The sequence below is a fragment of the Hipposideros armiger genome, unplaced genomic scaffold (assembly GCF_001890085.2).
Source record: "Hipposideros armiger isolate ML-2016 unplaced genomic scaffold, ASM189008v1 scaffold_208, whole genome shotgun sequence".
In the NCBI taxonomy this organism is placed as follows: domain Eukaryota; kingdom Metazoa; phylum Chordata; class Mammalia; order Chiroptera; family Hipposideridae; genus Hipposideros; species Hipposideros armiger.
Genome location: NW_017731558.1, coordinates 1,390,847 through 1,406,144, shown reverse-complemented (window position 1 = coordinate 1,406,144; position 15,298 = coordinate 1,390,847). Strand labels below are relative to the sequence as shown.

Below are 15,298 nucleotides of genomic sequence, written 5' to 3'. Positions count from 1 at the left end.
GTCCCAAGCCAGCTCTTAACCAACGTGCCACCTGGCCGGCCCAAAGGAAGCAATGGTTTTGTTTGTTTGTTTGTTTGGTTGGTTGGTTTTAGCTGAGCCATCCTGCCACCTGTTGGCAGCTCAGCAGCAACTCAGCTCGGGCCGAGCATCGAACTGCCGGCATTCTTATGGCTGCTGTTTGCATGATGTATCTTTTCCCATGCTTTCATTTTCAACCTATTTGTATCTTTAAATCTAAAGCATGTTAGTAAGCTTGTGCTAGTAAGCAAGTAGTGTTTCACTAAAATTATTTGGCAAAAATGGTCATTTTTAATAGTGACAATGTTCTCTCTAATATATGGGTGACTTAATGTTTGTTTAATGTTCCTACATCTCACACTCTTATTCTCGATAATGTAATGATGTTTTTAGAATATTTGTCAGGTATTGTCTCCCCCTTTCAGGAAATTTAAAGTAAAATATAAAATATTATCTTATTTATTCCTATTGGTCTTAGAAGTATAGCAGATATTATTATATTCATTTTGTAGTGAGAAAGCAGATGTCTATAAACTTAAATTTGAGTTTGTCTCTCACTGTTAACACTAAATAATCTTAAATCCCAATGACAAATTTAATTCTAAATTTACTGATTCAAACCACTAAAATACGAGTTTTGCCAATAATAATAGTTATAAAGCTGCCAGAAGATTCCAATTTTCATGGCCTTATTTTCCTTGAAATGTGTTTAAAAGCAAGGGAAAAAAGTTTAATTGTTATATAGTCTCACTTACTTGCTTTTAACATTAGTTAGTACTGTAGTAAAATGATTAATATAGTTTATGTGTGGGCTTCAGAAAAGGAAAAATTAGCTTCTGTAAATGAATGGCATAATGAATCAGGAAGTGAATGAATGAATGAATCAATGAGATAAAATGTTAAATGTAAGTTTTTTAGGTATTTGGTGCAATGAAAGCCTTTATAGAATTCAAGGTAGTGAAAAATAGGAACTGTTTGATATCGCAATGACCAATAATGATGCTGATGATAATTTTGATAGCTAATTTTTATAGGGTATTTATTGTTTGCCAGGTACTGCTCTTGTATCTTTACATGTATGGGTCAAGGATTAGATTGTCAAATCAGACTGACATCATGAATTGTAGATGTTAATCAGCATCAAGCTTTTCTTGTAATTTCAAGGATACAAGCAATCAAAAGGCACAGGAGAAGTAGAGAGAAGTCTTGGAAATTAAGAGAGGTCCCCAGATCCTTTCTTCCCACAACAGACAAAAATTTTAATCTCAGAGCAGTAGATAAGATTTCTGATGAAGTACATGGGTTACTTCATACAACAGAGAAGAGGACTGCAGGCTGTAAAACATCTCCATTTTATACTCAGAAAATTACATAGCTTATGCCCCATACTCATAAATCAATAGATTCTAGGCTTGTTTGCCATAATAGTTTAATTCTAAACCAGGAGTATCCTGATAAAAGCTTTCTGTGGGTAAGTACTTCTTTGCTTTTTCTTAAAGCAAATATCTGCCCTTTTTTTTTTTTTTTTGCTTTTAAGGAGATTTTATTAGCATGCTTTTAAGGAGATTAGGCCCCCCCCTTCCCCTAACTCCCCCACAGAACCTCCTCCCCAACATGGGAAGAAAATACTACTTTAACTCTTTCCTCTTCAATAGATTCACTCATTTAAATTCAAGCTCAATTACAGTAATACCTTGGTTTGTGAGCATAATTTGTTCTGGAAACTACTCGTATTGCAAGACATCACTTGTTTACCCAGTTAAAATGTATTAGAAATGTTTGCTCGCCTTGCAGAACACTCACAAACCAAGTTACTTGCAATCCAAGGTTTTACTGTATTTACTTTTTTAGTATAAATAAGGTAAAATATATTAAGAAGGAACTTCAGACATGTTTAAAAAAATCTTTTATTTCATTTGCTTTGGTTTAGTTTGGTTGGTAGAGGATGGGGTGAGAAATTCAGTAAATATACAGTAAATATAAATATATCCTCACCACTAACAGATATCCACAATGGTAGTTTATTATATTTCTTACGTGTGTGTGTGTGTGTGTGTGTGTGTGTATGCATGTGCCCATGTCATTTACGGTTCTTTCCTCTATTTGACCTTAGAATATTTGATAAATCATAAGATGGTTTTAATTTTTAATTTTCTCTATTTTTTTCTAACCCAACTCTTACATTAGGATGGCGATCCAGTTCGTCCCGGAGTGGCCATGACTGATCTTGCCACTGGCCTGTATGCATATGGAGCCATTATGGCTGGATTGATACAAAGATATAAAACTGGAAAAGGACTGTTCATTGATTGTAACCTACTGTCATCTCAGGTACCAATCCAAATAACATTTTATTTATTTATTTATTTATTTATTTTTCTTTATAGCTGAGCCATCCTGCCACCTGTTGGCAGCTCAGCGGCTGCTCAGCTCGGGCTGACTCGAACCGCTGTTGCTCAGAGCTCAAACTCTTGAGCGAGCTCTTAACCAACTGAGCCACTCAGCCGGCCCCAAATAACATTTTAGATAGTGGATAGTGGTGTAAAAATATGTAACTGGGTTATACTCTTTCATATAAAATTCAATGGGTGCATCTGCAAAAATAAAAAACAAAACAGAAAAACCAAAAACCTGTTTTGTTTTGTGGTACTTAATTGTTGTCATATTAAAATAAATGGACCATGAAGATTTTGTGGTATGTAGACATTGCTGTTGGACTAGATTTTAAAGACTGCGATTAGAATAGGTCTATTACTACTTGTGAAATGAGGATACAGTTGTTTCTATTCTATTGTCACATGAATCTGTAACTTCTTTTCTTTACCTTTTTTGTAGCATGAACCCTGTGGGTAGTCTGGCGAAGTCTGTGGACCTTTTCTCAGAATTATGTTTTTATTTTAATTTTATTTTTTTAAAGATTTTTATTGGGGAATTGGGAGAGAGGAACAGCGCTGGGGAATTGGGGAAGGGAAACAGACAAGTTGCTGTCCTTTTGTTCTTCAGCCTAGTTGTGGAGGACGTTGCTTCACTGGCCCAAGTTGGCACCATCATTGCGCTCTTCCCGGGCGAGGCAGATCAGTTGCCGGCTTCTGGACGGCTGCTCATGGCGGCTGCTGGCCACTCATGCTGGCTGCTGGCTACACACGGTAGCCCATGGCCACCCACTGCAGCAGGGGCTGCAGCCTACACCATCACGGGCGACTCATGGCAGCCCAGCTCCAAGTTGAGCTGTTGTTCAGCATCTTAACTGTAGAGTGCAGTGTCACTGGCCCTTATATGTGGGATCCGAACCGGGGCCCTCTGGCGTCACAAGCCAGCTCTTAACCAATGCGCCACTCGGCCGGCCCAGAATTATGTTTTTAAAAGTATAAAATGATATACCAAGGATTACAAAGAAGCAAGTTATATTGAAATGTAGTTATTTCAGTATAAAAACCAATTTTATGTTATACCATATATGATTTTTTATTAATACATTAAACCCCAAGCTCTATCAGTGGGTCCAATAACTATTGCAGTTTTGAGGTAGTATTGAGCCTCAATGACATTTAAGATATATGCAATAAGTATAATATGATATGAAAAGATGTATGACATTTATTGGTGATGAAGTCATAGGTACTGCTAATACTCGTGTGGTTTGTTGCCTACATTCATAATTGAAGAAAATGCTAAACTTTAGATATTGATGAAAATAAAGACATGTATTTTTTCCATTCAAGTCAATTAGTTCCCAGAATTCTTTCCATGGACTCCAGATTAAGAACCTGTGGTTTAGGTAGTTATCAGCTATGTTATGCTCAATACTAAGCTAGTGGAATAAAAAGGTTAATTCGCTCTCAAATGGAAATTTTGTCTCTTTTTTACTGGCGCAGAACCAGCTGCTATGCCATATATGGAAGTTGATTCTGACTAGATAAATTTTCAGGAATAGAAAAAAAGAAAATGTCTAATTTGTGCAAGGAGACTTCTTACTGTGGGAAAAGTTACTTTATAGAGAGAGACCTCAGTTGGGAATTTAAGATTTAAATGGCATACATGGGAAGATAGTAAACTTAGAACAGTGCTTTGGAGATTTTTTTCTCTTAGATAAAATTAAGGAGGTATACAGGGCTAAAAATATCAATATGATTGAAGGTGAAATACTATGTATAGGTTTTCAACACTAGCTTTGAGATACAGTCAGATTTAATGGTTATATATAAAAGGGCAAAAGAATCTCTCCAAATGAATGATCTGTCTCATTAACAGAGAAACACAAATGTTAGTTGTGAGAAGAAGCTGAAATTTTTTTCTTATTTCCAATAGTTTTGTAGCTGTAAGGAACCTGAGACAGGTTAAGTAACTGGCTAAAGGATGCATATGCAGTAAGGATGGAAGCCATGAAAATTTCATGGGTGTGTAACCTGTGCAGTCACAGGGGGCCCGAGGCTCAGTTTAAATGTCCTGTTTTCATTGCCTTGAAATTCTTAATAACTTTGAACAAGAGGCCCTAGATACACTTTTCATTTTGCAACAGTATTCGCAAATTTTGTAGCTGGACCTGGATTTGGGACTCTAATAGGTCTGCAGATCTCTACCTGGAATGCTTTACTTCTACGCCAATGATGAATTAATTAGCTTTGGAAAAATTATCTTGCGGAGTATTATAGAGTTTAATTCTCCTCTAGCACCTAACAGTGATTCACAATGTGGAAGTCTGTAGTTCCCTGGGGGTTGGCGGTGCAGGTGGGGGTTCAGAGTGTGGGCACAGTAAGTGCCCACATACACACACATGCATTTCAGTCATTTTTATTTTTACATTTCAGCCATTTTGGGTGTGTGACTATCAGTTTCATGAGTGTAGGAATGATATTTGTTCTTGCTTACAGTGGTATCCTCAAAGCCCAGCCCAGTATTTTTCAAATAGCAGGCTCACCCAATCTTTTGAGATCAAATGGAGAACCATATTACCAATGGGTAGGTCTCATTAGCCCCTAGGTTTGCTAGAGAAGATTAGAAAAAGGTAGAAAACCATTGACTTAGGATAAGTACTTGATAAACAACTAATAATGAGATGATTTGCTTTTGGAAAACATGGTAGCAGTGATTTAGCCTATTGCGCTGCGACTAACCTAGTCAGAGGTTGCTAAGATTATTAGTGTATCTGAGACTCATTACCTACCTTTTTAAAAATTGAGGGATACTTGACATGTAACATTATATTAATTTCAGGTGTACACCATAGTGATTTGCTATTTGTATGTACTGTGAAAAGATCACAAATTCTAGTTAACTTCCAGTACCATACATGTTACAATTTTTTTTTTGATGAGAACTTTTAAGATCTACTCTCTTAGCAACTTTCAAATATGCATTTCAGCAATAATGTTAGTCACTATGCTGTACATTACATCCCTATGACTTATTTATTTTATAACTGGAAGTTTGTACCTTTTGGCCCTCTTTACCCATTTTGCCCTCTCTCACTGCTGCCTCTGGCAACCACCAGTCTGTTCTCTGTATCCGTGAGCACGGTATTTTTTAAAAAATTAAAAAATTTTTTTTGTATAATTGTTTTTTGTATCTACATTAAGTAGATAACATTTTAACTTAATTTTAGCTGACTGGAAAATGACTGCAGTTTCATACAGTGGTAAACACACCTTTCTACTCTTTGATTATATTGCATAGGATGATGAATGATTATAACAATATCAGTTGCTAAAAATGAAATTTTGTACTCCATCTCTCAAAAGCAATTTAGTGTACAATGGACAAACTACATTTGATTTGAATAGTAGCGAATTATTAACTCAGAGATGATTGCCTCAACCACAACAAACTGTTACATTGTATAGACATGACAGTTGCCAGGATGTGGTTTTTAGTGGGCACTAAATATTTGTAGTTTCATGACTATAAACTTTTAACCCTTGTCATGAAATTCTTTGATTTTTTTTTTTTTAGTCTTTATATGATTTAAAGTTGTCAACTGAAGATTGTCTAACGTCAGCATTTAAACAGTATTCTTTAGATGATATTGGTAAATAACAAGGAAGTGGGTTTGGATGTGGTTCCAATTATTCTGTTGCTCTTATTCTTCTGTTGTGGCTTACAGAAATATCTTTTGGAAGCTTTAATATCCTTCCTGTACTTAATTGCAACCAGGCTCCCATAATTACTACTACAATGAATTAGTTTTTTTTAACACCAAACTTCAGGAATTGTTTTCACATATAGAATGTTTTGGCATGTTTTTTGGTCACTATTCTTTCTCCATGTTTGTAACATTGTTTATATTTAGGTAGATAAAATTTTAACTCTCATTATTGGAGCATATCTTTAAGGATAAACTTGAATTTCAAACAAATATAGTAATCTGAAGTTTATCTTTTTGTGTTTTAGGTGCACCTCTGTTTCTGCTTTTCTTTTTTTATTCTATATATATTTTTTACAATTTTAATGAGTTATATTTTATATACCATAAAATTCACCCTATTTCAAGTGACGATTTAATAGTTTTCAGTAATAATTGATAATTACTAGTGGGAGAATATCTCAAAGGAGAAAAGAATAAAATGGGAAAATAAATTTCATAGTAACCTAATTTAACTCTCTTGTTAAATACTTTAAAACAATTTGGTGCTTTTAAAGTGTTTGAAAAATAGAAATATAATTAACATCAAGATATAAAATAAATTAGAGGAAAAAGATCCATTGGTGTTGACAAATATTCACTGAAATGAGATTTTTGTCCTTGTAGAATCATCTGTAGTACTAACTATAGTTAGAACAATTTGTTTTTGTTGCTAAGTTAGTCGATTTCACCTTCATTTTTGTACTTTCTAGAGTCAGAAAATTTTATGTAGAATAAAAGGTAATCCCTCTGTATTGGCTAGTTAATGGTGGCTCTTTATCTGCCATAAGTTATGGACCAGCTGATTCCTAGTAGGAGGTATCCATTTGACCCCAACTCTTACACCATCATTGTAGCTAAAGGATAAGTAGCCACTAACATTGAGCATGGCGGCTCAGATTTAATTTCTAGGAAAATCACTTTACTTCTTCACAGAATGTGTATGAGGTATAATGGTGAGTAAATTTTAAATATTTTTTAGCCTAGAGTCATTACATACAAGCAATGTATAATAAGATCTTGATTAGCTGGAGCGCTTAGCAATTTGTGTATTCTGGTTGATTTCATTTTATAGATGACTGAGGGCTAAAAGGAAACTGCCTTGGTTTCAACCATTTTTTTATAAAAAATGTTCTAAAATGCTTTAATTTACTTTTCTGTTGTGGTAAATGCCATATACTAAAAGTATTTTTACCTTAAATGTTATTGTGATCTCTATTTTTTTTTTACCTATTGATATTCACTTTAGGGAGTAAGAAATTAAGTCAGATCTGCTCCATCCATCCATCCATCCATTTATACTTGTTCCTCTTCTATTATATGCCAGAGTATACAATAAATAATAAATAATCCAGCAAGTGTCCTTCCCAGTGGAATTTACATAGTGGTTGGAGATATACTTGTAGGCAGCAAACAAGTAATAAGTGATAAATTTGCAGAAGGAGATAAACAGTTTGATAAAGAAAACAGGGTCACTTCTGTTAGCCAGGGCAAGATTGTTCCAGAAAGAGGGAGCAATGCATGCAAAGGCCTGAAGCAGGACAAAAGGTGGCGTGTTCCAGGAACTGACACAAGGTGGTTGTGACAGTGAAAGACCCCCTATAAGCTGATGTTGGCACTGACCATTAATACTCATCTGAAGAATAAACATGGGGTGTAACATTTAAACGATAACTCAATATTCTACAGTTAGTGGGCCCAATAAAAGTTAAGAGTCGGTAACAGACTGTTCTTTTTTTGGGGGAGGGAATTTCTTGGCAGGGGATGAGGTCAAGCCTGTTGAGCGGGGGTTGAGTTGTGGTGCAGTTTTGGTAGAATGACAATAGAAGCAGCACAGGACTGCAGGCAGCTTTCTTCCGCTTGGGCTGAGTGGACGTGGGTCCTGAGAAGGCTGAGACAGGTTTCAGAAGAAGAGTGCTGTGATTATAAGTGTCTGCCAAGGTGCAGCATTGGGAGAGAGCTGGAACCTTGCTGAGTTGGAGTAGATGCTGTATTATACAGGCTGTTTATATTCTCCAAAGTTGAATTTTTGAGAGTGACTTTAATATTATAACATAGTAAAATTTATATCACAGTTACTTTATGCTAGACACCACTCTAAACACATTGTACATATTTACTAACATTTCCCCCAGCAGCTCTGTTATTCCCGTTTTACTGAGGAGGAAGCTTATGTCACATAGCCAGTGAGCAGCAGGGCTGGGACCCGAACTCAGTCTGGATCCAGAGACTGTGCTGTACTTCTGATCTCCCTAAGAGTATAAGGCCCTCCCAGGATTTATCTATTTAAATACTTATTGAGTGCCCAGTGCCAGGAATGTTGTTATTCCTGGCAATATTATGGTGAATACGGATGTCTGGGGAATATGTTTAGCTCTTAAGAGGGATGTACAAAGATAATATATCTTGGCTTGTCTTTGGGAGAATGATTTTAATAAGTAACGTGATCAGCACTGAGCAATAGAACTTAACATGATGAGTGTACATTGATCTTGTATCTTGCAACCTTGCTGGGCCTAGCTTTTTTAGTTCTAAGAGTATTTTGGTGGCTACGACAGGATTTTCCATATACAAGATCATGTCACCTGTGAATAGAGAAAAGGACCCCAGTATGATGTGGAACAGAAATGGAAAGAACAGACATACTTTCCTTTGTCATGATTTCAAGGCAAAACGTTGTTTTTCACCAATATCCAAAATAAATATTGTTAAGAACGATATCAAGGAGTTTACTGCCTATGTTTTATTCTAGGAGTTTTATGGTTTTCTTCTTAACATTTAAGTCTTTAATCCATTTTGAGATTATTCTTATATATGGTGTAAGAAGGTAGTCCAGTTTCATTTTTTTTTGCATGTATCTATCCAGTTTTCCCAGCACCATTTGTTAAATAGGCTGTTTAAACCCCATTGCATATTCTTGCCTCCTTTGTCATAGATTAAATGACCATATAGGCATGGATTTATTTCTGGGCTCTCTATTCTGTTCCATTGATCTATGTGTCTGTTTTTATGTCACTACCATGCTGTTTTGATTACTGTAGCCTTGTAGTATGGTTTGATATCAGGTAGTATGAAACCTCCAACTTTGTTCTTCTTTCCCAAGATTGCTGTGGCTATTTGGAGACTCTTGTGGTTCCATATTAATTTTAGGATTATTTGTTCTAGTTCTGTGAAAAATGCTGTTGGTATTTTGATAGGGATTGCATTGAATGTATAGATTGCTTTGGATAGTATGGACATTTTAACTATAGTAATACTACCTATTCAAGAGCAGGATATATGCTTCCATTTATTTGTATGTTCTTCAATTTCTTCAATGTTTTATAGTTTTCTGAGTACAGGGTTTTACCTCCTTGCTTAAATTTATTCCTAGGTACTTTATATTTTTGATGCAATTGTAAATGGGATTGTTTTCTTAATTTCTCTAATAGTTCAATATTCATGTATAAAAATTCAACTGATTTCTGAATATTAATTTTTTTATCCTGTTACTTTTAGAAATTCATTTATGAGTTCTAATAGTTTTTGGTAGGCACTTTAGGTTTCTTCATATATAGTATTATGACATCTGCAATTAATGATACCTTTTCTTCTTCCTTTTCAATTTGGATGCCTTTTATTTCTTTTTCTTGTCTGATTGCTGTGGCCAGGATTTCCAATACTATGTTGAATAAAAGTGGTGAAAGTGGACATCCTTGTCTTGTTCCTGTTCTTAAGGAAAATGCTTTTAGCATTTTTCCCTGATGACAATGATGTTAGTTGTATATTTGTCATATATGGCCTTTATTATATTGAGGTATGTTTCCTCTATTCCCACTTTGTTGAGAGTTTTTATCATAAATGGATGCTGGATTTAGTCACATGCTTTTTCTGCATTTTTGATGATTATATGATTTTTATTCTTAATTTCGTTTGTGTGATGTATCATGTTAATTGACTTGCAGTTATTCAAGCAATCTTGGATCCCAGGAATAAGTCCCATTTGATCATGGGTATGCTCTTTTTAATGTATTGTATTTGGTTTGCTAATAGTTTGTTGTGATTTTTTGCATTTATGTTCATGAGGGATGTTGGCCTGCAATTTTTTTTTTTGGTAATGTTTTGTCTTATTTTGGAGTCAGGGTAATGCTGGCCTTGTAAAATGAGTTTGGGAGCCTTCCTCCCTCTTCAGGTTTTGGTAATAGTTTGAGAAGGATTGGTGTTAATTCTACTTTGAATGTTTGGTGAAATTCACCTGTGAAGCCATCTGGTCAAGATCTTTTGGTTGTAGTGAGTTTTTTTTTTAAGTTTATTTATTTATTTATTTATTTATGATTTTATTGGAGAATTGGGGGAGGGGAACAGTGTTGGGGAATTGGGGAGGAGGGCCAGCCAAGTTGTTGTTTCTCAGTCTTTGTTGTGGAGGACGCCAGTTGCCATCTGGCTGCCCGTCAGCAGCTCGTGGCCTCTAAGCTGAAGGTGCTGTGTTTAATCTTAGTTGCAGGTGGGCGTAGCTACCATCCCATGTGGTAGTCGAACCAGCAATCTTGTCGGTAAGAGCGCATGCTGTATCCACAGAGCCATCCAGGTGGCAGCTCAGCTCAAGGTGCTGAGTTCAGTCTTAGCTGCAGGTGGGTATAGCCATCATCTCATGTGGGAGTTGAACCGGCAGCCTTGTTGTTAAGCACTCATGCTCTATCCACTGAGCCATCTGGGTGGCAGCTCAGCTCAAGGTGCTGAGTTCGGTCTCAGTTGTGGGTGGGCATAGCCCACAATTGAACAGGCAATCTTGTTACACCAGCTGAGCCATCCTGCCACCTGTTGACTGCTCAGCAACAGCTCAGCTTGGGCACAGCGTCACTGGCCCATTTGGGAATCGAACCGGCGGCCCTATTGTTCAGAGCTCGTGCTCTTAAGCCAACTCTTAGCCAACTGAGCCACTCGGCCGGCCCTGTGGTGAGTTTTTTGATTACTGATTTGATTTCTTATGTAGTAATCTGTTCAGATTTTCTGTTTCTTATTGATTCAGTCTTGGAAGATTGTAAGTTTCTAGCAATTTATCCATTTCTTCCAGATTGTCTAATTTCTTGACATATTATTGTTAGTAGCATTTTCTTCTAATCTTTTGTATTTCTGTGATGTCAGTTTTTACTTCTGTTTCATTTCTGATTTTACTTATTTGGGTTCTCTCTCTCTCTCTCTCTCTCTTTCTCTCTCTCTCTCTCTCTCTCTCTCTCTCTCTGCCTCTCTTTTGTTTCAAGAAGCTGGTTCACGGTTTATCAATTTTGTTTGTCTTTTGAATGAGCTACTCTTGGTTTCATTGAGCTGTTGTATTGTGTATTTAGGCTCTATTTCATTTATTTCCACTCTGATCTTTGTTATTTTTTTCCTTCCACTCTTGGCTTTGTTGGTTCTTCTTTTTCTAGTTCCTTTAAGTGTAAACTTACATTGTTTATTGGAGATTTGTTGTTGTTGTTGTTTCTTGTGGTAAGCCTATATTGCAATGAATGACCCTTCTACGACTGCTTTGGCTCTGTCCTGTAGATTTGGGGTCATTGTATTTTCATTTTTATTTGTCTCAAGGTACCTTTTGATTTTTACCTTGATCTCATTGTTAACCCATTCATTGTTTAATAGCACGTTATTTAGCCTCCATGTGTTTGTGTGTTTTTCAGTTTCTTCTTGTAATTGATTTGTAGTTTCATACCCTTGTGGTTGGAGAGGATGCTTGATACGATTTCAGTCTTTTTAAATTTATTGAGACTTGTTTTGTGGCCTAACATGTAGTCTATCCTGGAAAATGTCCCATGTGCTCATGAAAAGAATAAATATTCTGCTGTTTTGGGGTGAAATGTCCTAAAAAAATATCAGCTAAGTCAATCTGCCTAATGTGTCATTTAAGGCCCATTTATTGATTTTCTGTGTGGGTGATCTGTGCATTGATGCCAATGGGGTGTTAAAGTCCCCTACTATGAGTGTATTATTGTGAGTCTCTCCCTTTGTACCTTATCAATATTTGCTTTATATACTTAGTTGCTCCTATGTTGGGTGCGTAAATGTTGACAAGGGCTATACCCTCTTGTGGGGTTGATCTCTTTATCATTATGAAATACCCTTCTTTTTCTTTTGTTTTAAAGTCTATTTTGTCTCACATAAGTATTGCTACTCCATCTTTTGTTTGGTTTCCATTTGCATGAAATATCATGAGAGACAATTGCCAGAAATTTCAGGGTAGCTCTAGAATCCATATATTTATCCCTAAAATTCCAGGACTACTGTGTCTCCTTGGTGCAATGGTTTGTTTTCTGTTTAATCAATTCTTTCTGAAACTGAACCACACTTACAGAATTAGATGATAATATAGATACATTTTGAGGTTTTCTGTAAAGGAAGCTACAGAATCTTAAAGCATGATTTGAAATCATGTAAACCGTTGCGTCTTGTCTGAAATGATGACTTCCTTTCCACCAAATAGCTCTGTAATTCATTTATTTATTTATTCATTCATTCATTCATTCATTCATTCTATTGAACTCAAGGCAGGCCACAAATGAGTAAAATGAATATACTCTCCTTTAGTCTTCTGCTTAATCTGTAGTGCCAGTTTGTGTCTGACATTTGCACTTCTTTGAGTAAAGACATGCTTTTTAAATTCTGTGACTATAGTTTCAGATCCACTGAATTCATATATGTTGTTTCAAGTTTAATAACATATTACTTTGTAAGCCACTGAGGGAAGACTAAAAGACTTTGACTTAAGAAAGCAGCTCACTGGGTCGTTTTATTTCTTTAATATTGGTGCTTTGTTGAAAATCTAGTTTGTTTTGATACATATTCTGCTTGAACAACTTCCCAATATCCCCAAATTGTTGCAGAATGATTTGTAACACTATGAAAAAGTATACAATATCAGTTACTTCCTCTATCATATTATGTAATGAAACTGATCTGTAGTATTTAGAGGGTAAATTTTCTGTCAGTGAAGGTTGTTTGACTCAAACTGTTGAAAACCTTTCCCCCACCTTTTTATTTGTGTTGTTATTTTGGCAATGAGAATTTTTCCGTGTTTAAACCATACTTAATTTTTTTATGGCAGCTTGTTAGGTCTCATTTGTTGCCACCACAACCAACTGGGTATTAAACATCTTTGTTGTCCTTGTAAAAGTCTCAGGTTGAGTATGCCTTGACATCCAGGACTGAATTTGGTCTCTGAGTGGTACTGTGACCCTTTATAACCAGTACTCACACTTAGTTGCACATTGAAATCACTTGGGAAGTCCCACCCAGAGCCTTTAGTTTAATTGTGTGGGGTGTGGGGTGGGCACTGGGATTGGTGAAAGCTCTCCAAAAGATTATAATATACAGCAGTGTTTGAGAGCCGCTCTTCCACGAAATGATTCCCAAACTTATGATGTATGAAAATCACCAGGGAGTTTTTTTTTTTTTAGAGCAGTTTTAGGTTTACAACAAAATTGAGAGGAAGGCACAGACATTTCCCATATACTACCTGCTCCTATCCTGTAATCAGTATCACTCATCAGAATAGTACATTTTTACCAAGGATGAACTGACACTGACACATCATAATTCCCCAAAGTCCTTAGTTTAACTTAGGGTTCACTCTTGGTGTTGTGCATTTGGTAGGTTTGGATAAAATGTAATGATTTATATCCATCATTATGACATCATACAGAGTATTTTCACTGCCCTAAAAATCCTCTGTGTTTGCCTATTCATCCCCCGCTCCCCACCACCCTGCAACCACTGATCTTTTTACTGTTTGTATAGCTTGCCTTTTCCAGAATATAATTGGAATCATACAGTATGTAACCTTTTCAGGTTGGTTTCTTCCACTTAGTAATATGTATTTAAGGTTTCTTCATGTCTTTTTATGACTTGATGGCACGTTTCTTTTTAGTACTATCTGGCCATACCACAGTTTTATAATTATGAATATCCAAAGTTTTGGCAATTATGAATAAAGCTATTAAAAACATCCCATGTAGGTTTTGTGTGGATGTAAATTTTCACCTCCTTTCAGAAAATACCAAGGAGCTGGATCATATGGTAAGATTATATTTAGTTTTGTAAGAAACTGCAAAAACTGTCTTCCAGAGTGGCCACACCATTTTGCATTCCCACCAGCTGGGAGTGAGAGTTCCTGATGCTCCACATCCTCACCAGCATTTGGTGCTGTCTGTGTTCCAGATTTGGTTATTCTAATAGGTGTGTAGTGTTCTAGGGAGCTATTTAAAAAATAATAATAAGTAACAGATTCCCTAGCCTCACACGATCACCCATCAGATCCAGTGGGTCTGGGACAGCACTCAGCAGCCTGCATTTTGAAGCAGCACCCAGGTAACTGATGCAGTAGACCTTTGGACCACAACTGAAAAAGAAAGTGTGTCTCAGAGTGAACCTGCAAAGTGTCCCTTCCACACATCATCTTGACATTTTAAAAATCACATTAAAGTTTCCCCAGATCATTTGTATTTGACGCCAGTCACACATGTAGCATTTTTTGGCTGTCCCGTGGGTTTTGTCATGGGCGTCACTGTGTGCTTCAGGGCTTTGTTCTATGAACTCCATGGTACTGTGGCTGGGCAGGGAACTGAAACAGCACAGAGTGGTTAAAAAGAACTGTAAGGCTTCCTGACTGTATGGCCCACTGAGCACAACTGCGGGCTAGGAGGAGATGGATTCACACTGATGGGCCAGCCAGCAGCTGAGCAGTCAGCATGCCTTGCAGTCTTAAGTAGTGTGGCAACTCTTCAGACTGAACCCTTGACTTGAAGGGAAATGGCTGCAGAGGGGACATTCCCGGGGACACACACGTGAACCTCGTCAGATTCCACTTCTCACATACTGATGACCAGAGTTCACATATTTCTTTTTAATTGTGTTTACTCCCATGGGCATGTTATCCATCATGGTGTTTTAAAAATGAAAGAATTTAAAAGCTGGCTTAGATGCTAATTGGAAAATATACTTTACAAAATAATTAGATTTGTAAGTATCGTGGTGAAGGGCATTTGTTAATTTAAGTAAAAGTTGTGTTTTATTAGTGTATGTTAAAAATATCACTTGCAGGGCCGGCCGAGTGGCGCATTGGTTAAGAGCTGGCTTGGGATGCCAGAGGGCCCCGGTTCGGATCCCACATATGAGGGCCAGTGACACTGCCCT

The 15,298-nt window shown here is 36.6% G+C and overlaps 1 protein-coding gene across 5 annotated transcripts in view; it reads left to right on the top strand.

The window, feature by feature from the left end:
* Positions 1-15,298, top strand: part of SUGCT (succinyl-CoA:glutarate-CoA transferase) — a 798,083-nt gene that overhangs the window by 130,569 nt on the left and 652,216 nt on the right. For all 5 annotated transcript variants that reach the window (XM_019653837.1, XM_019653840.1, XM_019653838.1 and 2 more), the window contains one exon: positions 2,206-2,349. In XM_019653837.1, coding sequence (XP_019509382.1) covers positions 2,206-2,349 — 144 coding nt within the window. The remainder of the gene's footprint in view (positions 1-2,205; positions 2,350-15,298) is intronic.